Source organism: Anomaloglossus baeobatrachus, chromosome 9, assembly GCF_048569485.1.
Source record: "Anomaloglossus baeobatrachus isolate aAnoBae1 chromosome 9, aAnoBae1.hap1, whole genome shotgun sequence".
Classification (NCBI taxonomy): Eukaryota; Metazoa; Chordata; class Amphibia; order Anura; family Aromobatidae; genus Anomaloglossus; species Anomaloglossus baeobatrachus.
The window spans coordinates 200,558,566-200,585,467 of NC_134361.1; the positions used below are offsets into that span (position 1 = coordinate 200,558,566).

The 26,902-nt window shown below is 50.5% G+C and overlaps 1 protein-coding gene across 1 annotated transcript in view; it reads left to right on the forward strand.

Moving 5' to 3' along the window:
- The window catches only part of GPKOW (G-patch domain and KOW motifs), a 47,934-nt gene extending 21,485 nt beyond the window's left edge, over positions 1 to 26,449 (forward strand). The window contains exons 7-11 of the mRNA XM_075324244.1: positions 19,259 to 19,457; positions 20,360 to 20,432; positions 23,363 to 23,432; positions 23,513 to 23,598; positions 26,208 to 26,449. Of these exons, the coding sequence (XP_075180359.1) occupies positions 19,259 to 19,457; positions 20,360 to 20,432; positions 23,363 to 23,432; positions 23,513 to 23,598; positions 26,208 to 26,336 (557 nt within the window). The 3' untranslated portion in view covers positions 26,337 to 26,449. The remainder of the gene's footprint in view (positions 1 to 19,258; positions 19,458 to 20,359; positions 20,433 to 23,362; positions 23,433 to 23,512; positions 23,599 to 26,207) is intronic.
- The last annotated feature ends 453 nt before the right edge of the window (positions 26,450 to 26,902 follow it).

Below are 26,902 nucleotides of genomic sequence, written 5' to 3' on the forward strand. Positions count from 1 at the left end.
ACCAAGGTCATGGCATCCGTTGTGGCAGTCCTACACTCTCAGGGCCACTCGGTGATCTCGTACTTAGACGATCTCCTAGTCAAGGCACCCTCCCGGGTGGCATGTCAACACAGCCTGACCGTGGCTCTGGAGACTCTCCAGAGGTTCGGGTGGATCATCAATTTCCCAAAGTCAAAATTGACTCCGACCCAATCACTGAGTTACCTCGGGATGGAGTTTCATACTCTCTCAGCGATAGTCAAGCTACCGCTGGACAAACAGCTTTCTCTGCAGGCAGGGGTGCAATCTCTCCTTCGGACCCAGTCACACCCCTTGAGGCGCCTCATGCACTTCCTGGGGAAGATGGTAGCAGCAATGGAGGCAGTTCCTTTGCGCAGTTTCACCTGCGTCCACTCCAATGGGACATTCTCCGCAAATGGGACAAGAGGTCGACGTCCTTAGACAGGAACATCTCTCTTTCTTCGGCGCTCCATTGGGAGACCCAGACGATTGGGTGTATAGCACTGCCTCCGGAGGCCACACAAAGCATTACACTAAAAAGTGTAAGGCCCCTCCCCTTCTGGCTATACACCCCCAGTGGGATCACTGGCTCACCAGTTTTCTGCTTTGTGCGAAGGAGGTCAGACATCCACGCATAGCTCCACTGTTTAGTCAGCAGCAGCTGCTGACTATGTCGGATGGAAGAAAAGAGGGCCCATACTAGGGCCCCCAGCATGCTCCCTTCTCACCCCACTTTATGTCGGCGGTGTTTGTTAAGGTTGAGGTACCCATTGCGGGTACGGAGGCTGGAGCCCACATGCTGCTTTCCTTCCCCATCCCCCTGAGGGGCTCTGAGGAAGTGGGATCTTACCGGCCCCCAAGCCCTGAGGCCGGGCTCCATCCACAGACCCATGGAACCTGCTGGATACGGAGCTGGGTACCGTTCAGGGACAAGGCCCTGCGACATTAAGGTACTCTGTGTCCCCGTATGTACAGGCCGCGCACACTCCAGGCTTGCTGGGTGTGCTAGTGCGCCGGGGACAGTAGCGCTGAGCGCTGGGGTTACAGTCCCTACAGTGTTTCTGAGTGACTTTATGTGTTGGGGACTGCCGCGCCGGCCGCCCCTAGAGCGGCGGCGCGGCTGCGACTTGTAGTGCGCCGGGGACTTAGCGCCGACCGTGCTTTTACGACGGCGTCGCTTATAAATTTAGTCCCCGGCTTCTGCGGCCTAGCTCCGCTTCGTTCCCGCCCCCACCCTGTCAATCAGGGCAAGGGAGAGACGCTGTACGATTCATCAGCGCCGAGGGCTGGAGCCTTATTTACATGCTCCAGCCCTCTCACTGAGCACAGTGGGACGCCAGTTCCCGCTCTTTGTCTGCACACGCCCAGGGCCCGCCCCTCTCCACAGGACGCCGGCAGCCATTCCTACATGCAGTCTGGCTGGAGAACGGACACAGGCTCTGGGAGACCCAGACAAGGGATTTCTGGCGACCACACACCCGCGTTAAGCGGGCGGTAAGCAGCACTTAAGTGCTGGCCCCACTAGTGCCACAGTGTTATATTTGTGTACTTTTTTCTCTGTACCATATATATATATATATATATATTGCACTGTAAGGTCGCTTCTTGGCTGTATACCCCATTGGCTCTGAGGAGACGACAACATGTCATCTGCAAAACGCAAGGGTGCCAAGACACAGGCTGTGAGCGCTGCTTGTGCCGCTTGTGGGGCTGATCTACCGGCAGGTTACAATGACCCCCATTGTGTGCAATGTTCGGTCCCTGTGCCACTTCGTCAGCCGGAGTCTATGGTGGTAGTGGCCCAGGCAGAGTCGCCGGTGAACCCTGTCCCGGTGACGGGGACAGAGTTTGCAGTTTTTGCTGATAAGATGTCTGTGACTATGACAAAAATCCTAGAGACCTTGCAGGCCAGGCCAGTTACTCAGACCATGGACACTGCTGCGGCAAAGTTCCCCGGTCCCCCTCAGTTGGAGTTAATCCGTGCTTCAAGGGGGTCCCAGGCATCTCAGCCTGACGGCTCTGATTCAGATGACAGTCCCAGGCAGCCTAAGCGAGCTCGCTGGGAGAGACCCTCCACGTCATCACGCGGATCAGGGTCTCAGCGAGAAGAGTCTCTACATGATGAGACAGAGGAGGGGGATCAGGAGTCTAATCCTGAAACCGCTCTCAATCTGGATACTCCTGATGGTGACGCCATGGTAAATGACCTTATAGCGGCCATCAATAGTCTATTGGAAATTTCTCCCCCTGCCCCTTCTGCAGAGGAGGCAGCGGCACAGCAGGAGAAGTTCCATTTCAGGTATCCCAAGCCTAAACTGAGTACTTTTCTGGACCACGCTGACTTCAGAGAATCAGTCCAGAAACACCATGCTTACCCAGATAAGCGTTTCTCCAAACGTCTTAAGGATACACGTTATCCCTTTCCCCCTGACGTGGTCAAACGCTGGACCCAGTGTCCAAAGGTGGACCCCCCAATCTCCAGGCTTGCAGCTAGATCCATAGTTGCAGTGGAAGATGGGGCTTCACTTAAAGATGCCAATGACAGACAGATGGACCTTTGGTTAAAGTCTGTCTATGAAGCTATCGGCGCGTCGTTTGCTCCAGCATTCGCGGCCGTGTGGGCACTCCAGGCTATTTCAGCTGGCCTGGCACAGGTGGACTCCATCATATGTCCAGCAGTGCCGCGAGTAGCGTCCCTAACCTCGCAAATGTCTGCGTTTGCGACTTATGCTATCAACGCTGTCCTGGACTCTACAAGCCGTACCTCAATTGCGTCTGCCAACTCTGTTGTCTTGCGCAGAGCCTTGTGGTTAAAGGAATGGAAAGCGGATTCTGCTTCCAAAAAATGTTTAACCAGCTTGCCATTATCTGGAGACAGACTGTTTGGTGAACAATTGGCTGAAATCATTAAGCAATCCAAGGGTAAGGACTCCTCCTTACCCCAGCCCAGATCCAGCAAACCTCAACAGAGGAAGTGGCAGTCGAGGTTTCGGTCCTTTCGAGGCTCCAGCAAGACCCAATTCTCCTCGTCCAAAGGGACTCAGAAGGAGCAAAGGAGCTCAGATTCCTGGCGGGCTCACTCACGCCCCAAGAAAGCAACCGGAGGAACCGCTTCCAAGGCGGCTGCCTCATGACTTTCGGCCTCATCCCTCCGCATCCTCGGTCGGTGGCAGGCTCTCCCGCTTTTGCGACATTTGGCTGCCACAGGTCAAAGACCGGTGGGTAACAGACATTTTGTCTCACGGGTACAGGATAGAATTCAGTTCTCGTCCTCCGCCTCGGTTCTTCAGAACCTCCCCACATCCCGACCGAGCAGATGCCTTTCTGCAAGCAGTGTGCTCACTAAAAGCAGAAGGAGTGGTGATCCCTGTTCCTCTGCAGGAACAAGGGCAAGGTTTTTACTCCAATCTCTTTGTGGTTCCAAAAAAGGACGGCTCGTTTCGTCCTGTTCTGGACCTAAAGCTGCTCAACAAGCATGTGAACGCCAGGCGGTTCCGGATGGAATCCCTCCGCTTCGTCATTGCCTCAATGTCTCAAGGAGATTTTCTTGCATCAATAGACATCAAGGATGCTTATCTCCACGTGCCGATTGCTACAGAGCACCAACGTTTTCTACGTTTCGTGATAGGAGACGACCATCTCCAGTTCGTAGCTCTGCCATTCGGTCTGGCGACAGCCCCACGGGTTTTCACCAAGGTCATGGCGGCAGTGGTAGCAGTCTTGCATTCTCAGGGACCTTCGGTGATCCCTTACTTAGACGATCTACTTGTCAAAGCACCCTCTCAAGAGGCATGCCAACACAGCCTGAATGTTGCGCTGGAGACTCTCCAGACTTTCGGGTGGATCATCAACTTTTCAAAGTCCAACCTGGCACCGACTCAATCACTAACGTATCTTGGCATGGAGTTTCATACTCTCTCAGCGATAGTGAAGCTTCCGCTGGACAAGCAGCGGTCACTACAGACAGGGGTGCAGTCTCTCCTGCAGGGTCAGTCGTACCCCTTAAGGCGCCTCATGCACTTCCTTGGGAAGATGGTGGCAGCAATGGAGGCAGTCCCGTTCGCGCAGTTTCATCTGCGCCCACTTCAATGGGACATTCTCCGCCAATGGGACGGGAAGACAACTTCCCTAGACAGGAAAGTCTCCCTTTCTCAGACGGCCAAGGACTCTCTGCAATGGTGGCTTCTTCCCACCTCATTATCACAGGGAAGATCATTCCTGCCCCCATCCTGGGCAGTGGTCACGACAGACGCGAGTCTGTCAGGGTGGGGAGCAGTTTTTCTCCACCACAGGGCTCAAGGGACGTGGACTCAGCAGGAGTCCACACTTCAGATCAATGTTCTGGAAATCAGGGCAGTGTATCTTGCCCTATTAGCCTTCCAGCAGTGGCTGGAAGGAAAGCAGATCCGAATTCAGTCGGACAACTCCACAGCGGTGGCATACATCAACCACCAAGGAGGGACACGCAGTCCGCAAGCCTTCCAGGAAGTCAGGCGGATTCTGATGTGGGTGGAGGAAAGAGCATCCACCATATCAGCAGTTCACATCCCGGGCGTAGAAAACTGGGAAGCAGACTTCCTCAGTCGCCAGGGCATGGACACAGGGGAATGGTCCCTTCACCCGGACGTGTTTCAGGAAATCTGCCGCCGCTGGGGGGTGCCGGACGTCGACCTAATGGCGTCTCGGCACAACAACAAGGTCCCGACCTTCATAGCGCGGTCTCGCGATCAAAGAGCTCTGGCGGCAGACGCCTTAGTGCAAGATTGGTCGCAGTTCCGGCTCCCTTATGTGTTTCCACCTCTGGCACTCCTGCCCAGAGTGTTACGCAAGATCAGATCCGATTGCGGCCGCGTCATACTCGTCGCCCCAGACTGGCCGAGGAGGTCGTGGTACCCGGATCTGTGGCATCTCACGGTCGGCCAACCGTGGGCACTACCAGACCGTCCAGACTTAGTGTCCCAAGGGCCGTTTTTCCATCGGAATTCTGCGGCCCTGAACCTGACTGTGTGGCCATTGAGTCCTGGATCCTAGCGTCTTCAGGCTTAACCCAAGGGGTCGTGGCCACCATGAGACAGGCTAGGAAGTCCACTTCTGCTAAGATCTACCACAGAACGTGGAAGATTTTCTTATCCTGGTGCTCTGCACAAGGAGTATCCCCCTGGCCATTCGCGTTACCTGTCTTTCTTTCCTTCCTGCAATCTGGGTTGGAAAAGGGCTTGTCGCTCGGCTCCCTTAAAGGGCAAGTCTCGGCACTATCCGTGTTTTTTCAGAAGCGTCTAGCGCGACTTTCTAAGGTGCGCACGTTCCTGCAGGGGGTGTGTCATATCGTACCTCCGTACAGGCGGCCGTTAGATCCGTGGGATCTAAACAAGGTCCTTGTTGCTCTCCAGAAGCCGCCTTTCGAGCCCCTGAGGGATGTGTCACTTTCTCGCCTCTCACAGAAAGTGGCATTTCTGGTAGCGGTCACGTCTCTTCGGAGAGTGTCTGAACTAGCAGCGCTGTCATGCAAAGCTCCTTTCCTGGTGTTCCACCAGGACAAGGTAGTGCTGCGCCCCATTCAGGAGTTTCTCCCTAAGGTGGTATCCTCTTTTCACCTTAATCAGGATATCTCCTTGCCTTCCTTTTATCCGCATGCAGTTCATCGGTATGAAAAGGATCTACATTTGTTGGATCTGGTGAGAGCACTCAGAATCTACATTTCCCGCACGGCGCCCCTGCGCCGCTCGGATGCACTCTTTGTCCTTGTCGCTGGTAAGCGCAAAGAGTCGCAGGCTTCTAAGGCCACCCTGGCTCGATGGATCAAAGAACCAATTCTTGAAGCCTACCGTTCTGCTGGGCTTCCGGTTCCATCAGGGCTGAAGGCCCATTCTACCAGAGCCGTGGGTGCGTCCTGGGCATTACGACACCAGGCTACGGCTCAACAGGTGTGCCAGGCAGCTACCTGGTCGAGTCTGCACACTTTCACCAAACATTATCAGGTGCATACCTATGCTTCGGCGGACGCCAGCCTAGGTAGAAGAGTCCTGCAGGCGGCAGTTGCCTCCCCGTAGGGGAGGGCTGTCTTGCAGCTCTAACATGAGGTATTTCTTTACCCACCCAGGGACAGCTTTTGGACGTCCCAATCGTCTGGGTCTCCCAATGGAGCGCCGAAGAAGAAGGGAATTTTGTTACTTACCGTAAATTCCTTTTCTTCTAGCTCCTATTGGGAGACCCAGCACCCGCCCTGTTGTCCTTCGGGATTTTTGGTTGTTTTTCGGGTACACATGTTGTTCATGTTGAATGGTTTTCAGTTCTCCGACGTTACTTCGGAGTGAATTTGTTTAAACCAGTTATTGGCTTTCCTCCTTCTTGCTTTTGCACTAAAACTGGTGAGCCAGTGATCCCACTGGGGGTGTATAGCCAGAAGGGGGAGGGGCCTTACACTTTTTAGTGTAATGCTTTGTGTGGCCTCCGGAGGCAGTGCTATACACCCAATCGTCTGGGTCTCCCAATAGGAGCTAGAAGAAAAGGAATTTACGGTAAGTAACAAAATTCCCTTCTTCTCTGGCAGCCAAGACCTCCCTTCAGTGGTGGCTTCTTCCCACTTCTCTGTCGAAGGGAAAATCCTTCTTGCCCCCATCCTGGGCTGTGGTCACGACGGACGCGAGTCTGTCAGGGTGGGGAGCGGTTTTTCTCCACCACAAGGCTCAGGGAACCTGGACTCCGGCGGAGTCCTCCCTTCAGATCAATGTTCTGGAGATAAGGGCAGTGTATCTAGCCCTAAAAGCGTTCCATCGGTGGCTGGAGGGCAGGCAGATCCGCATACAGTCGGACAACGCCACGGCGGTCGCGTACATCAACCACCAGGGCGGCACTCGCAGTCGTCAAGCCTTCCAAGAAGTTCGGCGGATTCTGCTGTGGGCGGAGGCCACAGCCTCCACCATCTCCGCGGTTCACATCCCGGGCGTAGAAAACTGGGAAGCAGACTTTCTCAGTCGCCAGGGCATGGACGCAGGGGAATGGTCTCTTCACCCGGACGTGTTTCAAGAGATCTGTTGCCGCTGGGGAACGCCGGACGTCGATCTCATGGCGTCCCGGCACAACAACAAAGTCCCGGCATTCATGGCACGGTCTCAGGATCACAGAGCTCTGGCGGCGGACGCCTTAGTTCAGGATTGGTCGCAGTTTCGACTGCCTTATGTATTCCCTCCTCTGGCAATGCTGCCCAGAGTGTTGCGCAAGATCAGGTCCGACTGCCGCCGCGCCATCCTCGTCGCTCCAGACTGGCCGAGGAGGTCGTGGTACCCGGACCTGTGGCACCTCACGGTGGGTCAACCGTGGGCGCTCCCAGACCGACCAGACTTGCTGTCTCAAGGGCCATTTTTCCATCTGAATTCTGCGGCCCTCAACCTGACTGTGTGGCCATTGAGTCCTGGCTCCTAGCGTCCTCAGGGTTATCTCAAGAGGTCATTGCCACTATGAGACAGGCCAGAAAGCCAACGTCAGCCAAGATCTATCACGGCTTGGAGAATCTTCTTAGCCTGGTGCTCTGATAAGGGGTTTACCCCCTGGCCGTTTGCCTTACCCACGTTTCTTTCCTTCCTTCAATCCGGAATGGACAAGGGTTTGTCTCTCGGCTCTCTCAAGGGACAAGTATCGGCGCTTTCCGTGTTTTTTCAAAAGCGTCTAGCCAGGCTTCCGCAGGTCTGCACGTTCCTGCAGGGAGTTTGCCACATAGTCCCACCTTACAAGCGGCCGCTGGAACCCTGGGATCTTAACAGGGTACTAACGGCTCTTCAGAAACCACCTTTTGAGCCGCTGCGGGATGTCTCTCTATCACGTCTTTCGCAGAAGGTGGCATTTCTAGTGGCAGTTACATCACTCCGGAGAGTGTCTGAGCTTGCAGCGCTGTCATGCAAAGCCCCCTTCCTGGTATTTCACCAGGATAAGGTGGTTCTGCGTCCAGTCCCGGACTTTCTCCCCAAGGTGGTGTCCTATTTTCATCTCAATCAGGATATCTCCTTACCTTCATTTTGCCCTCATCCAATTCACCAATGTGAAAAGGATTTGCATTTGTTAGATCTAGTGAGAGCACTCCGGATCTACGTGTCTCGCACGGCGCCCCTGCGCCGTTCTGATGCACGCTTTGTCCTTGTCGCTGGCCAGCGTAAGGGGTCGCAGGCTTCCAAGTCAACCTTGGCTCGGTGGATCAAGGAACCGATTCTTGAAGCCGACCGTTCTTCTGGGCTTCCGATTCCTTCAGGGCTGAAAGCCCATTCTACCAGAGCCGTAGGTGCATCCTGGGCATTGCGGCACCGGGCTACGGCTCAGCAGGTGTGTCAGGCAGCTACCTGGTCTAGTCTGCACACTTTCACGAAACACTTTCACGAAACACTATCAGGTGCATACCTATGCTTCGGCGGATGCCAGTCTAGGTAGGCAGGTCCTTCAGGCGGCGGTTGCCCACCTGTAAGAGGAGGGCCGTTGTCGGCTCTTTTTATCGGGGTATTCTTTTACCCACCCAGGGACTGCTCTTGGACGTCCCAATTGTCTGGGTCTCCCAATGGAGCGACAAAGAAGAAGGGAATTTTGTTTACTTTCCGTAAATTCCTTTTCTTCTAGCTCCTATTGGGAGACCCAGCACCCGCCCCTGTTCCCTTCGGGCTGTTGTTCTTTTGTGTACACATGTTGTTGATGTTGAATTGTTCTTATGGTTCATGGTTTCAGTTTTCCGAACATCCTTCGGATTGAATTTACCTTAGACCAATTTATAAATTTCCTCCTTCCTGCTTTTGCACCAAAACTGAGGAGCCCGTGATGCACGGGGGGGTGTATAGCAGAGGGGAGGGGTTACACTTTTTAAAGTGTAATACTTTGTGTGGCCTCCGGAGGCAGAAGCTATACACCCAATTGTCTGGGTCTCCCAATAGGAGCTAGAAGAAAAGGAATTTACGGTAAGTAACCAAAATTCCCTTCTTTACAGTTTCAAGAGGGTTGGACGTTACACTAATGGTAAAAATGGACAGACGGACCAAGCATTGCATCCAGCAAACCGCTGTGGGGAAAGACGTAAAAATATGAATACGGAGTACGGCGCAAGTTATAGAACTTACCAAAGTTTATGATGTAGTGTATGAAAATGTCTCATCATGAAAAACCGTGTGATAAAGAAGAGGAGAGACAAAGATGTGAACAGAAATAGCAAAGCTTAGACTGCAGCAATTATCAGCCGACCCCGGGACTCTGCTGTCTGTCATATGGGAGGACTGTGACAAATGTCATGTGTGCCCCGAGCTGTAATCTGTGAGAGATAACTGCGGCATGCGAGGCTCATAAGGCATTAATAACGCTGGAGATCAGACACTATGCAGCGGCGGCACTGGAGACTAGGACCGGGGTGTAACTTGTGCTTGTGTGTGTGTATCTATCTCTATATAATATAAATATATATGTCTCTAAATAAATATATATCATATATATACTGTGTGTGTGTGTGTGTGTGTGTGTGTGTGTGTGTGTGTGTGTGTGTGTGTGTGTGTGTGTGTGTGTGTGTATATATATATATACACACACACACACACACACACACACACTAGCTGTACTACCCGGCTTCGCCCGGGTTAATAACTGCTGTTAACAAAATAGAATGTACTAACAAAAATGTATTCTACAAAAACCACAAAACAAATAGATAGAAATGTAATTATTAAATTGTTGCCTATATTAACCAATCAGAGCTCAGATTAATTAACTGTAGCAAAATAGAAGCTGAGCTGTGATTGGTTGCTATTGGCAGCCTGATAAATCTCCAGGCAACAGAAAGCCCTCCCCCTGACAGTATATATTAGCTCACACATACACATATAGACAGGTCATGTGACTGACAGCTGCCGTATTTCCTATGTGGTACATTTGTTGTTCTTGTAGTTTGGCTGCTTATTAATCAGATTTTTATTTGTGAAGGATAATCCCAGACTTGTGTGTGTTTAGGGCGATTATGTGGTGAGGTTGGTGTATGTGTGGTGAGATGTGTGATGAGGGTGGTATATGTGTTCAAGCACGTGGTAGTGTGTGGCGCATTGTGTGTGTGTGTTCATATCCCCGAGTGCGGTGAGTATCCCATGTCGGGGCCCCACCTTAGCAACTGTACGGTATATACTCTTTGGCGCCATTGCCTCATTCTTTAAGTCCCCCTTGTTCACATCTGGAGCTGTCAATTTGCCCCCAACACTTTTTGTTTCACTTTTTCCCCATTATGTAGATAGGGTCCAAATTGACTGTTAAATTGCAACGCGCAGGGTTAAAATTTCGCCTCACAACATAGCACCCGGCGTTGCCTGGGATAGTAACTGTCTCTCTGTTTCTCTCTCATTCTCTGTCTGTCTCCCCCTCTGTATATATCTCTCTGTCTCTCTCTCACTCTCTTTGTCTGTCTCTTTCCCTGTCTGTCTCAATCTCTTTCCCTGTTTGTCTATCTATCTCTTTTCCTGTCTGTCTATCTAACTCTGTCTCTTTCCCTGTCTGTCTCTTTCCCTCTTTCCCTGTCTGTCTCTTTCCCTGTCTGTCTCTTTCCCTCTTTCCCTGTCTGTCTCTTTCCCTCTTTCCCTGTCTGTCTCTTTCCCTCTCTTTCCCTGTCTGTCTCTTTCCCTCTCTTTCCCTGTCTCTCTTTCCCTCTCTTTCCCTGTCTGTCTCTTTCCCTCTCTTTCCCTGTCTGTCTCTTTCCCTGTCAGTCTCTTTCCCTGTCAGTCTGTCTCTTTTGTGTCTGTCTCTTACCCTGTCTATGTCTGTTTCTTACCCTGTCGGTGTCTGCCTCTTTCCCTGTCTGTGTCTGTCTCTTTCCCTGGCTGCATTGTGACACGCCAACATTCCATATAAGGGCGTGGCTGCGCATTCTTCTGAAGTTCTGGCTGCACTGTGGCTCCCAGCTCCATTCGCTTTAATGCAGGCAGGTTTTTTGGTGAATAACTGTAAAGAGCGGGGTTAAAATTTCCCCTCAAAACATAGCCTATGACGCTTTCGGGGTCCAGAAGTGTGAGTGTGCAAAAGTTTGTGGCTGCAGCTGCGACGGTGCAGATGCCAATTCTGGACATACATACATACACACACACCACATTCAGCTTTATATAATATAGATATATATTATAGTACAGTGCCTACAAGTAGTATTCAACCCCCTGCAGATTTAGCAGGTTTACACATTCGGAATAACTTGGCATTGTGACATTTGGACTGTAGATCAGCCTGGAAGTGTGAAATGCAGCAAAAAAGAATGTTATTTCTTTTTTTTTTTTTTTTTTTTTTTAAATTGTGAAAAGTTTATTCAGAGGGTCATTTATTATTCAACCCCTCAAACCACCAGAATTCTGTTTGGTTCCCCTAAAGTATTAAGAAGTATTTCAGGCACAAAGAACAATGAGCTTCACATGTTTGGATTAATTATCTCTTTTTCCGGCCTTTTCTGACTAATTAAGACCCTCCCCAAACTTGTGAACAGCACTCATACTTGGTCAACATGGGAAAGACAAAGGAGCATTCCAAGGCCATCAGAGACAAGATCGTGGAGGGTCACAAGGCTGGCAAGGGGTACAAAACCCTTTCCAAGGAGTTGGGCCTACCTGTCTCCACTGTTGGGAGCATCATCCGGAAGTGGAAGGCTTATGGAACTACTGTTAGCCTTCCACGGCCTGGACAGCCTTTGAAAGTTTCCTCCCGTGCCGAGGCCAGGCTTGTCCAAAGAGTCAAGGCTAACTCAAGGACAACAAGGAAGGCGCTCCGGGAAGATCTCATGGCAGTGGGGACATTGGTTTCAGTCAATACCATAAGTAACGTACTCTACCGCAATGGTCTCCGTTCCAGACGAGCCCGTAAGGTACCTTTACTTTCAAAGCGTCATGTCAAGGCTCATCTACAGTTTGCTCATGATTACTTGGAGGACTCTGAGACAGACTGGTTCAAGGTTCTCTGGTCTGATGAGACCAAGATCGAGATCTTTGGTGCCAACCACACACATGACGTTTGGAAACTGGATGGCACTGCATACGACCCCAAGAATACCATCCCTACAGTCAAGCATGGTGGTGGCAGCATCATGCTGTGGGGCTGTTTCTCAGCCAAGGGGCCTGGCCATCTGGTCCGCATCCATGGGAAGATGGATAGCACGGCCTACCTGGAGATTTTGGCCAAGAACCTCCTCCATCAAGGATCTTAAGATGGGTCGTCATTTCATCTTCCAACAAGACAACGACCCAAAGCACACAGCCAAGAAAACCAAGGCCTGGTTCAAGAGGGAAAAAATCAAGGTGTTGCAGTGGCCTAGTCAGTCTCCTGACCTTAACCCAATTGAAAACTTGTGGAAGGAGCTCAAGATTAAAGTCCACATGAGACACCCAAAGAACCTAGATAACTTGGAGAAGATCTGCATGGAGGAGTGGGCCAAGATAACTCCAGAGACCTGTGCCGGCCTGATCAGGTCTTATAAAAGACGATTATTAGCTGTAATTGCAAACAAGGGTTTTCTTTGTCGCTCTATTGGGAGACCCAGACAATTGGGTGTATAGCTACTGCCTCCGGAGGCCACACAAAGTATTACACTTAAAAGTGTAAGGCCCCTCCCCTTCTGCCTATACACCCCCCGTGGGATCACGGGCTCCTCAGTTTTCATGCTTTGTGCGAAGGAGGCTAACATCCACGCATAGCTCCACTGTTTAGTCAGCAGCAGCTGCTGACTTTGTCGGATGGAAGAAAAGAGGGCCCATACTAGGGCCCCCAGCATGCTCCTTTCTCACCCCACTTTTGTCGGCGGTGTTTGTTAAGGTTGAGGTACCCATTGCGGGTACGGAGGCTGGAGCCCACATGCTGCTTTCCTTCCCCATCCCCTTAGGGCTCTGGGTGAAGTGGGATCCTATCGGTCTCCAGGCACAGGAGACCGTGCTCCGTCCACAGCCCCTGGGAATCTGCTGGATATGGAGCTGAGTATCGTCAGGGACAGGGCCCTGCTACATTAAGGTACTCTGTGTCCCCGTACAAATCGCGCACACACACACCAGCATTGCTGGGTGTGTTAGTGCGCCGGGGGCAGCAGCGCGGCGCGCTTGTGCTATTACTCACTGCAGCTTTGCTGAGTGAGTTTATGTATTAGGAACTGCCGCGCCGGCCGCTGCTGGCGGTTTTTACACTGCGGCGCGGCTGGGACTTGTGGTGCGCCGGGGACTTCCGCGCTGGCCGTGCTTATACGACGGCCGCGCTTATAAATCGAGTCCCCGGCTTTTGCGGCCTAGTTTCGTTTCGTTCCCGCCCCCAGGCCTGCCAGTCAGGGGAAGGGCGGGACGCTGTTCAGAACGTCAGCGCCGAGGGCTGGAGTCTGCTTAGCATACTCCAACCCCCCTCACTGGGCACAGTGGGACGCCAGTTTCCCGCACTTTGTCTGGGGCACGCCCACGGTCCGCCCCTCTTCACAGGACGCCGGCAGCCATTCCTGTTTGCAGTCTGAGTGGAGAAGGGAGACAAGCTCTGGGAGACCCAGGCACGGGATTCTGGCGGTCACACACCCGCTTTTCAGCGGGCGGTAAGCGGCACCTCGGGTGCTGACCCCACTAGTGCCGAAGTGTTCATTTGTACTTTATGCTTGTATGCTATACATTGCACTGTACGGTCGCTATTCTTGGCTATATACCCTCCTAGATTGCTAGACAACAGCATGTCGTCCGCAAAAAGCAAAGGGGCCAAGGCACAGGCTTTCTATGCTACTTGTACCGCATGTGAGGCTGTTCTACCGGCAGGTGCCACTGACCCCCATTGTGTGCAATGTTCGGCCCCTGTAGCACTTGCTCAGCCGGGGTCTCTGCTAGAGGTGGCCCAAGGAGAACCACCTGTGAACACTGTCCAGGTGACAGGGACGGAGTTTGCAGTTTTTGCTGATAGATTGTCGGTGACTATGACTAAAATCCTTGAGACTTTGCAGTCTAGACCAGTAACTCAGACCATGGGCACTGTTGATTCAAGGCTCCCTGGCCCCCCTCATTTGGAACAAATCCGTGCTCCGGGGGGGTCCCATGCATCCCGGGGTGAAGGCTCTGACACGGACGACAGTCCCAGACAGCCTAAGCGAGCTCGCTGGGAGCGACCCTCGACTTCATCACACTGGTCAGGGTCCCAGCAGGAGGACTCTCTGTATGATGAGGCAGAGGTAGCTGATCAGGATTCTGATCCTGAGACCGCTCTCAATCTGGATACTCCTGATGGTGACGCCATAGTGAATGATCTTATAGCGTCCATCAATAAAATGTTGGATATTTCTCCCACAGCTCCTCCAGTGGAGGAGGCAGCTTCACAGCAGGAGAAATTCCATTTCAGGTATCCCAAGCGTAAATTGAGCACTTTTCTGGACCACTCTGACTTTAGAGAGGCAGTCCAGAAACACCACGCTTATCCAGATAAGCGTTTCTCCAAACGTCTTAAGGATACACGTTATCCCTTTCCCCCTGACGTGGTCAAAGGCTGGACCCAATGTCCAAAGGTGGATCCCCCAATCTCCAGGCTTGCGGCTAGATCCATAGTTGCAGTGGAAGACGGGGCTTCACTTAAAGATGCCACTGACAGACAGATGGAGCTCTGGTTGAAATCCATCTATGAAGCTATCGGCGCGTCGTTTGCTCCAGCATTCGCAGCTGTATGGGCACTCCAAGCTATTTCAGCTGGTCTTGCGCAGATTGACACTGTCACACGTACTTCTGTTCCGCAAGTAGCGTCCTTAACCTCTCAAATGTCTGCATTTGCGTCTTACGCTATTAATGCTGTCCTGGACTCTACGAGCCGTACGGCAGTGGCGTCCGCCAACTCCGTGGTTTTACGCAGAGCCTTGTGGTTAAGGGAATGGAAGGCAGATTCTGCTTCCAAGAAGTGCTTAACCAGTTTGCCATTTTCTGGTGACAGACTGTTTGGTGAGAGATTGGATGAAATCATTAAACAGTCCAAGGGTAAGGATTCATCCTTACCTCAGCCCAGACCAAATAAACCCCAACAGAGGAGGGGACAGTCGAGGTTTCGGTCCTTTCGAAGCTCGGGCAGGTCCCAATTCTCCTCGTCCAAAAGGACTCAAAAGGATCAGATGAGCTCAGATTCTTGGCGGGCTCAGTCACGCCCAAAGAAAGCAGCCGGAGGAACCGCTACCAAGGCGGCTTCCTCATGACTTTCGGCCTCCTCTCTCCGCATCCTCGGTCGGTGGCAGGCTCTCCCACTTTGGCGACATTTGGCTGCCACAGGTCAAAGACCGTTGGGTGAGAGACATTCTGTCTCACGGGTACAGGATAGAGTTCAGTTCTCGTCCTCCAACTCGATTCTTTAGAACTTCTCCGCCTCCCGACCGAGCCGATGCTCTTCTGCAGGCGGTGTGCTCTTTAAAGGCAGAAGGAGTGGTGATCCCTGTTCCTCTTCAGGAGCAAGGTCACGGTTTTTACTCCAATTTGTTTGTGGTGCCAAAAAAGGACGGGTCTTTCCGTCCTGTTCTGGACCTAAAACTGCTCAACAAGCACGTGAAAACCAGACGGTTCCGGATGGAATCCCTCCGCTCCGTCATCGCCTCAATGTCTCAAGGAGATTTCCTAGCATCAATAGACATCAAAGATGCTTATCTCCACGTGCCGATTGCTCCAGAGCACCAGCGTTTTCTACGCTTCGTTATAGGAGACGAACACCTTCAGTTCGTAGCCCTGCCTTTCGGTCTGGCGACAGCCCCAAGGGTCTTCACCAAGGTCATGGCAGCAGTAGTAGCAGTCCTGCACTCTCAGGGTCACTCTGTGATCCCTTACTTGGACGATCTACTTGTCAAGGCACCCTCTCAAGAGGCATGCCAACACAGCCTGAACGTTGCGCTGGAGACTCTCCAGAGTTTCGGGTGGATCATCAACTTTTCAAAGTCAAATCTGACCCCGACCCAATCGATAACATACCTTGGCATGGAGTTTCATACTCTCTCAGCGATGGTGATGCTTCCGCTGGACAAACAGCGTTCACTACAGACAGGGGTGCAATCTCTCCTTCAAGGCCAGTCGCACCCCTTGAGACGCCTCATGCACTTCTTGGGGAAGATGGTAGCAGCAATGGAGGCAGTCCCTTTCGCGCAGTTTCATCTGCGTCCACTACAATGGGACATTCTCCGCCAATGGGACGGGAAGTCGACGTCCCTAGACAGGAACGTCTCCCTTTCTCAGGCGGCCAAGGATTCTCTTCAGTGGTGGCTTCTTCCCACCTCATTGTCAATAGGAAAGTCTTTCCTACCCCCATCCTGGGCGGTGGTCACAACGGACGCGAGTCTATCAGGGTGGGGAGCAGTTTTTCTCCACCACAGGGCTCAAGGTACGTGGACTCAGCAAGAGTCCACCCTTCAGATCAATGTTCTGGAAATCAGAGCAGTGTATCTTGCCCTACAAGCCTTCCAGCAGTGGCTGGAAGGCAAGCAGATCCGAATTCAGTCGGACAACTCCACAGCGGTGGCATACATCAACCACCAAGGAGGGACACGCAGTCGGCAAGCCTTCCAGGAAGTCCGGCGGATTCTGACGTGGGTGGAAGACACGGCATCCACCATATCCGCAGTTCACATCCCGGGCGTAGAAAACTGGGAAGCAGACTTCCTCAGTCGCCAGGGTATGGACGCAGGGGAATGGTCCCTTCACCCGGACGTGTTTCAGGAAATTTGTCGCCGCTGGGGGATGCCGGACGTCGACCTAATGGCGTCCCGGCACAACAACAAGGTCCCGGCCTTCATGGCACGGTCTCACGATCTCAGAGCTCTGGCGGCGGACGCCTTAGTTCAAGATTGGTCGCAGTTCCGGCTGCCTTATGTGTTCCCACCTCTGGCGCTGTTGCCCAGAGTGCTACGCAAGATCAGGTCCGACTGCCGCCGCGCCATCCTCGTCGCTCCAGACTGGCCAAGGAGGTCGTGGTACCCGGATCTGTGGCATCTCACGGTAGGACAACCGTGGGCACTACCAGACCGGCCAGACTTGCTGTCTCAAGGGCCGTTTTTCCATCAGAATTCTGCGGCCCTGAGCCTGACTGTGTGGCCATTGAGTCCTGGATCCTAGCGTCTTCAGGATTATCTCAAGAGGTCATTGCCACCATGAGACAGGCTAGGAAACTAACCTCTGCCAAGATCTACCACAGGACGTGGAAGATATTCTTAGCTTGGTGCTCTGCTCAGGAAGTTTCTCCCTGGCCATTTGCATTGCCTACCTTTTCTTTCCTTCCTGCAATCCGGGTTGGAAAAAGGTCTGTCGCTCGGCTCCCTTAAGGGACAAGTCTCTGCGCTATCTGTATTTTTTCAGAAGCGCCTAGCACGACTTCCTCAGGTACGCACGTTCCTGCAAGGGGTTTGTCATATCGTCCCTCCTTACAAGCGGCCGTTAGAGCCCTGGGATCTGAACAGGGTTCTAATTGCTCTCCAGAAGCCGCCTTTCGAGCCTATGAGGGATGTTTCCCTGTCTCGCCTTTCACAGAAAGTGGCCTTCCTAGTATCGGTCACGTCTCTTCGGAGAGTGTCCGAGCTAGCAGCGCTGTCATGCAAATCTCCCTTCCTGGTGTTTCACCAGGACAAGGTGGTTCTGCGCCCGATTCCGGAGTTTCTCCCTAAGGTGGTATCCCCCTTTCATCTCAATCAGGATATCTCCTTACCTTCTTTGTGTCCTCATCCAGTTCATCAATGTGAAAAGGATTTGCATTTGTTGGATCTGGTGAGAGCACTCAGAATCTACATTTCCCGCACGGCACCTCTGCGCCGCTCGGATGCACTCTTTGTCCTTGTCGCCGGTCAGCGTAAAGGGTCGCAAGCTTCCAAATCCACCCTGGCTCGGTGGATCAAGGAACCAATTCTTGAAGCCTACCGTTCTGCGGGGCTTCCGGTTCCCTCAGGGCTGAAGGCCCATTCTACCAGAGCCGTGGGTGCGTCCTGGGCATTACGGCACCAGGCTACGGCTCAGCAGGTGTGCCAGGCGGCTACCTGGTCGAGTCTGCACACTTTTACCAAGCATTATCAGGTGCATACCTATGCTTCGGCGGACGCCAGCCTAGGTAGACAAGTCCTTCAGGCGGCGATTGCCCACCTGTAGAAAAGGGCCGTTTTTACGGCCCTATCACGAGGTATTATTTTACCCACCCAGGGATTGCTCTTGGACATCCCAATTGTCTGGGTCTCCCAATAGAGCGACAAAGAAGAAGGGAATTTTGTTTACTTACCGTAAATTCCTTTTCTTCTAGCTCTAATTGGGAGACCCAGCACCCGCCCCTGTTTTTTTGTATACACATGTTGTTCATGTTGAATGGTTTCAGTTCTCCGATATTCCTTCGGATTGAATTTGCTTAAACCAGTTATTGGCTTTCCTCCTTCTTGCTTTTGCACTAAAACTGAGGAGCCCGTGATCCCACGGGGGGTGTATAGGCAGAAGGGGAGGGGCCTTACACTTTTAAGTGTAATACTTTGTGTGGCCTCCGGAGGCAGTAGCTATACACCCAATCGTCTGGGTCTCCCAATTAGAGCTAGAAGAAAAGGAATTTACGGTAAGTAAACAAAATTCCCTTCATTCCACAAAATATTAAACCTAGGGGTTGAATAATAATTGACCCACACTTTTATGTTGAAAATGTATTAAAATTTAACTGAGCAACATAACTTGTTGGTTTGTAAGATTTATGCATCTGTTAATAAATCCTGCTCTTGTTTGAAGTTTGCAGGCTCTAACTTATTTGCATCTTATCAAACCTGCTAAATCTGCAGGGGGTTGAAGACTACTTGTAGGCACTGTATATATATGTATGTGTATGTATGTACACACACACACACACACTATGTAGATACATGCATACAAGTCCTGAGGTATATACAGGAGGATTCATTACATTGGACCATTTGTGTGCTGCTTGGAGCATTAACCTTGAGGGTCCATGTGCATTAAATCCTGCAAGTACCTTTCTGATGTATCTGGACAGTGTCAGGAATGTCTGCTGTGTGGAAGTGTCACCTGAAAGAAATATTGCTGCCATAGACTGACGTTTCAGTAGTCAGAAACAGTGGTATTTTATTAATCCATAAGCTAATAAAGGGGTATCCGGGCCGCACTCGATTGCGGACAGTGTGAATAGTCTTCAAAATATCAACAGAAGACGCCGATCTTATGAAATCCCTTGTGTCTGGCTGCTGGCGACGTCTGGATATTTGCACGGACCTGCGAGTCTGTTCTTTTTTTATCTCTACTAAACAATGTCATCAATTGTAATTGTTTTCCAGGCCGGTTACATAAAGCAGAGCAGCGTGATAGTAAGGAGGAGCAGCGGAGGGAACGCTCGGCAGAGAGCGAGCACAGAAGACGAGACGAGGAGGAGACCCGAGAGCAGAAACAAAACGGACACTCCAGCAGCAAAGACAAGAGACATCGAGCAAGAAGCCCGGACCGAGAGAAGAAGAAGCAGAAACAGGAGGAGCCGAGGTAAGAAACCCCCCAACAATCACACACGGGCAGCGAGGAGGAGGGTCCGGATATCTGCTGCTCGGCAGGATGGGAGATTTCCACATTCTGCTTCCTCTGTGATCACATGACTAATGTCAGCCGCGCACGGTGTGTGGCCAATAACATCTGTATAGATGTCCTGCAGGGGGAGACGCCGCCTTTCATTTATTTAAGACGCCCGAATTCTCTTATGTCCTTTATTGTCATAAATAGCCATATTTTGTTTTTAAATCTGAGCAAATCTGAGCACTTTTCATCCATAAATCCTGCCACTCCCGGCCACAGGTTGTTTGTGGTATTACACATCAGCCTTGCTCACTTAAGTGGAGTGATTTGCAGTGCCAGATATGACCCATGGATCGATGCGCTGCTGTCTGGAAGAAAGACGACCTCTCTCCTCTCTCCCCCCCCCCCCCCCCTCCTGTCACTCCTCCCCCCCTCTCCTCTCACTCTCCCCCCGCCCCCCTCTCCTCTCACTCTCCCCCCGCCCCCCTCTCCTCTCACTCTCCCCCCCCATCTCCTCTCACTCCCCCCCTCTCCTCTCACTCTCCCCCCCTCTCCTCTCACTCCCCCCCCCCTCTCCTCTCCCCCCCCCCCTCTCCTCTCACTCTCCCCCCCTCTCCTCTCACTCTCCCCCCCCCCTCTCCTCTCACTCTCCCCCCCCCCCCCCTCTCCTCTCACTCTCCCTCCCCCCCCTCTCCTCTCACTCTCCCCCCCCCCTCTCCTCTCACTCTCCCCCCCCTCTCCTCTCACTCTCCCCCCCCCCTCTCCTCTCACCCTTCTCTCACCCTCCCCCTCCCCTCACCCTCTTTCCCTCTCCTTTTTTTTTCATCTTTGTTCACTGCTTGTAGAGTTTTGATCCTTTTTTGTGTCCTCTCCAGTTGGTTACGTCGGGATTTGAAGGTTCGGTTTATTGACAAGCGTTACAAAGGAGGGAAATACTACAACTCCAAGGTGAGTGTTCCTGGGCCTCTATTAACCCCCTCATGACCCTGCCATTCTCAGGGGTTTTTTTTATTCCCATTCTTCCAAGAGCCAGAACTTTTTTTTTTTTTTTATTTTTTCCGTCACTATAGTGATATGAGGGCTTTCGCAGGGACGAGTTGATCAATGTTATACTGGAAAACGGGGGAAAAAAAAGTGCAGTGAAATTGCGAAAAAAAAAATGCCGTTACGCTAGTTTTTGGGGATTTTTTAATTTACCATGTTCATTATATGGTAAAACTGACCTGCCATTATTATTCTCCAGATCACTACATGAACGTGGATACCAAGCATGTATAGTTTTTATTATATTTTTTTTTTATTATTTAAGTGATGAAAAAAATTCAAAAATTTGTAAATAATAAAAAAAAATGTTGCTTGTGTCACCATTTTTCAAGACGTATCTTTTTTTTATTTTTCGAGATCTGGGGCTCAGTGACTGCTTATTTTTTGCACCCTGAGCGGACCTTTATACTGATACAATTTTTCGGTATATATAATGTTTTGATCACGTTTTATTGCATCATATTGTAATTTTGCGTCCACAAAAAAAATTTAATTCTGGCATTTTTAATTTTTTTTTTTTTTTGTTGCACTGTTTACAATCAGATTAACGTGTTTTATATTTTCATAGCTCAGACATTTCTGAACGCAGCGATACCAAATGTGTTTTTTTTTTTTTTGTTTTAATTTTCAATGAGGCAAAAGGGGGGTTTCATTTTTTTTTTTTTTTTTTAAATTTTGATATTTTTTTAATTGTATTAGTCTCCTTAGCAGGCTAGAAGCGGCAATCGTCCGTTCACCTGTGCTGTACAGAGGGGCGTCATACTCCGCATCAGCGCTGCTCTGTATAGCAGAAATCACAGTCTCCTATGAATGTCACTCACAGCCGGCGTTCACAGGAGGATCATGATGACAGATACTGGGGTCATCAGCTCACCCCTAGTTGTCATGGGTCTGGAGTCATGAGTTCACCCTTGACTGTCATGGGTCGGGGGGGTTATCATGACAGGGGTCATCAGATCACCCCCGACTGTCGGGGGTCATCAGTTCACCCCCGACTGTTGGGGGTCATCAGTTCACCCCCGACTGTCGGGGGTCATCATGACAGGAGTCATCAGTTAACCCCCAGCTGTCTGATAACATCACAGGGCTGCCGATGGGAGCGCGGAATGGTACGCTTCGCGCCAACGTGTGTTAAATCCCTCTGTCAGAGATTGACAGCAGAATTTAACTAGTTATCAGCCGCTAACGGATCTCTCCTCCGCCTGCTGCTGTTAGAGGCACATGATGGCTGAATAAATCAGCCATCATTGTGCAGGGAAAGCTGCGGGCTCAGCATGCGCACCCGCATCAAAGGCAGAGAAATGACCTTTTGACGTAAGTGTGTGAGCCTGCATCAAAGGCAGAGACTTGACCTTTGACATAAGTGTGTGAACCCGCATCAAAGGCAGAGACTTGACCTTTGATGTAAAGGCCCCTTTACACACTGAGACTTTCTAGCGATTCCACCAGCGATCCCAACCTGGCCGGGATCGCTACAAAGTCTCTGGTGAGTCGCTGGTGAGCTTTCAAACAGGCATACCTGGAAAACGACGCAACAGCGATACGGACCTGCAGAACGACCTAGCTAGTCATTGGGGACATTGTAAAGCAGCTTTTTGAAAGGGAAGTCGCTAACGAAGTCGCTGTAAAGTCCCCTTTACACACTGAGACTTTCTAGCGATCATGCTGCACAGCGGGAAACAAAGGACCAAAGAATGGTCCTGAGAGATGTGTAATGATCAGCAACCTCACAGCAGGGGCCAGGTCGCTGATGTGTTTCACACACTGCAATGTCCTGGGGGGGTTGCTATTACGTCACAAAACCGGTGACGTTACAGCGATGTCGTTTGCAATGTTGCAGTGTGTAAAGGGGCCTTAAGTGTGTGAGCCTGCATCAAAGGCAGAGACTCGACCTTTGATGTAAGTGTGTGAACCTGCATCAAAGGCAGAGACTCGACCTTTGTTGTAAGTGTGTGAACCCGCATCAAAGGCAGAGACTTGACCTTTGATGTAAGTGTGTGAACCTGCATCAAAGGCAGAGACTTGACCTTTGATGTAAGTGTGTCAGCCCGCATCAAAGGCAGAGACACAACCTTTGATGCACGTGCATGTCAAAGGTTGTGAAGGGTGTCCTCACGGGTTCTCTCTCATAGACATTCCCAATTTCTAGCTTTTACCTTTGACACTAGAGATGTCCGGGTCTTTTCTTTCCTTTTTGTTTTTTTGCTCATTATAACCCGTGACCATGGCCCTGCAATCCTCCCCGTACCTGTCACCATCGGTCTTTACCCGAATACAAGACCAGACGATGGGCCCCTACTCCGCACATTTGTGGGTTCTGTTTTCCTGGGGCCTATTTTTTTTTTTAAACCTTCATAACAACGGCTGATTGCTTTCTGTGGTCAGGGCCGTTTATCAGTCGAGCATGTCTGACCTAATTTCTTCGTTGGACCCACAAAGGAGCCTGGCATCCGCTGGTACGCGGGGAGATCCTACCATAGATATCCAGTCTGTGTGGGGGAGGGGCACGTTACATTCGCTGCTGCTGACTGATGTGTCTGTGTGATTGTTCTTGCCATAGTCATGCGGCCGCTGCTGCTTCCTTTTGGGTTATGTGAGTTGTTAAAGTGCAAAGCACTAAAAAAATTTAAAAAAATAAAATGCACCCAAATTAGCTCTTTTTACTTAGTTTGGCCTAAAATATTTTTTGCATTAAAAAGTTTGCATCGTTTTAGCATTTGAGAAAACTGAGAGTCAGTCAGTGAGCTCAACTTATCTCATTAATGACCGCATCAAAGTTCAGCTCCACTTTAATGGGGTAATAGCTTCATCCTTATTTCTTTTTCTTCCTTCAGATGTTGGTAGAAGATGTTTTGAGCCCCACGACCTGCGTGTGTCGGACGGAAACTGGACGTATCCTGGAAGGTATAAGACCCCCTCCAAAAAAAAAAACCAAAGACGACCACTAGGGCCAAATCCACATTCATATCCTTTTTCTTTCACAGACATAAAACAGGAGATGCTGGAAACTGTCATCCCCAAAGAAGAGGGAGACCACGTGATGGTGGTGCTGGGGAAACATCGAGGAGAGGCAAGTAGACAAGGCTCAGACTCTATCCTCCTAAGTTGGGGGGAAGGGGGAACACCAAATTGTGCTACAACCGCAGCTTTGGGTGGGTCCTCCCAAATTTCAGACTCAATCTTCCTACATTTCAGGGAAAACGCCAACAGGAGTCAACCGCAGCTTTGGATGGGTCCTCCAACATTTCAGAGACAAGTGACAGAATCTATCCTAGATTCAGGGAGAACGCCAACTGGAGCTACAACTTCAGTTTTGGGTGGGTCCTCCCATATTTCCGAAACAAGAGTCAAAATCTATCCTCCTACATTGGGAAGGGGGTGGGGGGACACCAACTGAAGCCAGAACCGCAGCTTTCAGTGGGTCCTCCCAAATTTCAGAGACTAGTCTCAAAATCTATTCTACATTTGAGGGAGGGAGGAAGAACGCCAACTGAAGCCAGAGCGGGGCTTCAGATGGGTCCTCTAACATTTCCGAGACAAGTCTCAGGATCTATCCTACATTCAAAGAGAACACCAACTGGAGCTACAACTACAGCTTTGGGTGGGTCCTCCCAAATTTCAGACTCAATCTTCCTAGATTTCAGGGAAAACGCCAACAGGAGTTAACCACAGCTTTTGGATGGGTCCTCCCACATTTCAGAGACAAGTCTCAGAATCTATCCTACATTCAGAAAACACCAACTAGAGCTACAACCGCAGCTTTGGGTGGGTGCTCCGACAAGTCTCAGAATCTATCCTCCTACATTTAGGGATAACGCCAACTAGAGCTAGAGCCGCAGCTTTGCGTGGATCTTCCCACATTTCAGAGACAAAGACTCAGAAGGTATACTACATTGAGTGGAATGCCAACGAGAGCTACAACTGCAGCTTTGGGTGGGTCCTCCTACATTCAGGGAGAACGCCAACTGAAACCAGAACCACAGCTTTGGATGGGTCCTCCCATATTTCAGAGACAAATCTCAGAATCTATCCTAGATTCAGGGAGAACGCCAACTGGAGCTACAACGTAAGTTTTGCGTGGGTCCTCCCACATTTCCGAGACAAGACTCAAAATCTATCCTCCTACATTAAGGGAAAACACCTACTGGAGCCAGAACCGCAGTTTTGGATGGGTCCTCCAACATTTCAGAGACAAGTGTCAGAATCTATCCTAGATTCAGGGAGAACGCCAACTGGACCTACAACTTCAGTTTTGGGTGGGTCCTCCCATATTTCTGAAACAAGAGTCAAAATCTATCCTCCTACATTGGGAAGGGGGTGGGGGGACACCAACTGAAGCCAGAACCGCAGCTTTCAGTGGGTCCTCCCAAATTTCAGAGACTAGTCTCAAAATCTATTCTACATTTGAGGGAGGGAGGAAGAACGCCAACTGAAGCCAGAGCGGGGCTTCAGATGGGTCCTCTAACATTTCCGAGACAAGTCTTAGGATCTATCCTACATTCAAAGAGAACACCAACTGGAGCTACAACCGCAGCTTTGGGTGGGTCCTCCAACATTTCAGAGACAAGGGTCAGAATCTATCCTACATTTAGGGAAAATATCAACTAGAGCTAAAACCACAGATTTCCGTTGGACCTCCCACATTTCAGAGACAAATCTCAGATTCTTCTCTTACATTCAGGGAGAACACCAACTAGAGCTAGAACCGCAGCTTTGGATGGGTCCTCCCACATTTCAGAGACAAGTCTCAGAACCTGTTCTCCTACATTGGGGAGGGGGAACGCCAACTGGAGCCAGAAATGCAGCTTTAGAATGGGTCCTCCCATATTTCAAAGACAAGTCTCAGAATTTATCCTAGATTCAGGGACCATGCCAACTGGAGCTACAACCTCAGCTTTGGGTGGGTCCTCTCAAATTTCAGAGACAAGGCTCGAACTGTCCTACATTTAGGGAGAATGCCAACTGAAGCCAGAACTGCAGCTTTGGATGGGTCCTCCCACATTTCAGAGACAAGTCTCAGGATCTATCCTACATTCAAAGAGAACACCAACTAAAGCTACAACCGCAGCTTTGGGTGGGTCCTCCAACAATTGGGGAGGGGGAACGCCAACTGGAGCCAGAAATGCAGCTTTGGGTGGGTGGGTTCCTCCCACATTTCAGAGACAAGTCTCAGAACCGGTCCTCCTACATTCACGGAGAACGCCAACTGAAGCCAGAACCGCAGCTTAGGGTGGGTCCTCCTATATTTCAGAGGCAAGTCTCAAAATCTATCCTCCTACATTGGGGGGGACGCCAACGAGAGCTACAACTGCAGCTTTGGGTAGGTTCTTCCACATTTCAGAGACAAATCTCAGAACCTATTCTCTACATTTCGGGAGAACTCCAGCTGGAGCTACAACTGCAGCTTTGGAGGGGTCCTCCCAAATTCCGAGACAAGACTCAGAATCGATCTTATATTCAAGGAGAACGTCAACTAGACCTACAACAGCAGCGTTAGATGGATCCTCCCACATTTCGGCTATAACTACCTGACTCGCAAACTCAGCGGTCTCCTATACTGGCACTAGTGAAGCCATTTTTAGGCTTTGCCCAAAAAGACCAAACTCCTATCATGTCCTGACGGCTGGAGACAGGGCGTAATCTGGATCTAATATCTGACACTTGTCTCCTCTTTCTTAGGTGGGGAAGATCCTCCATAGAGAGCGGCAGAAGAGCCGAGCGCTGGTCCAGTTAGAAGGGGAGAACGATGACACCGTCACCTTCAGCTATGACGTCATATGTCACTACACCGGCCTTCGAGAGGACTGACCTCCGCCCCCCACCCAGGGAGGATAGATAGAATGGACAGAATCCTATATCTGGACTATCATGTTCCTTTTTTTTTATTTAATATTTGTAAATAAACTTTTTTTTGTATAATATCCTACTGTGTAAAGCATTAAAAGGGGCTCGTCGGAAGACCCCCTAATATGAAAAGTTTTTTAAACTTTTTGGAACTGAAAAAAAATGCCTAAAAATGTCATGTAAAAAAGCCCCCTTCACATGTAAAACTAGCACAGATCTCTGGTTTTCTCTCCCCCCCCCCCCTTTTTTTTTTATTTTTTTTTTATTAACTAGGTCAGCATGGTGGGACCGCTGCAGCCAATCATTGGCGCTAGAGCCTCAATGCTTTATTACGGTCATTGCGGCTCAGCGACAGGAGTCAAAATCCCCCCTAAAATCCTTGATTTTGGGCTGTGGGAAAAAATAAGCCAAGAGTATTTATTTATTTATTTATTATTTTTATTTTTATTTCTTTTTTTTTTTTTTACCATATCTGCTGTGATGTTATTTTTCCCCCCAAAGGTGAAGTATTGTTATTTATGACTTTAGAA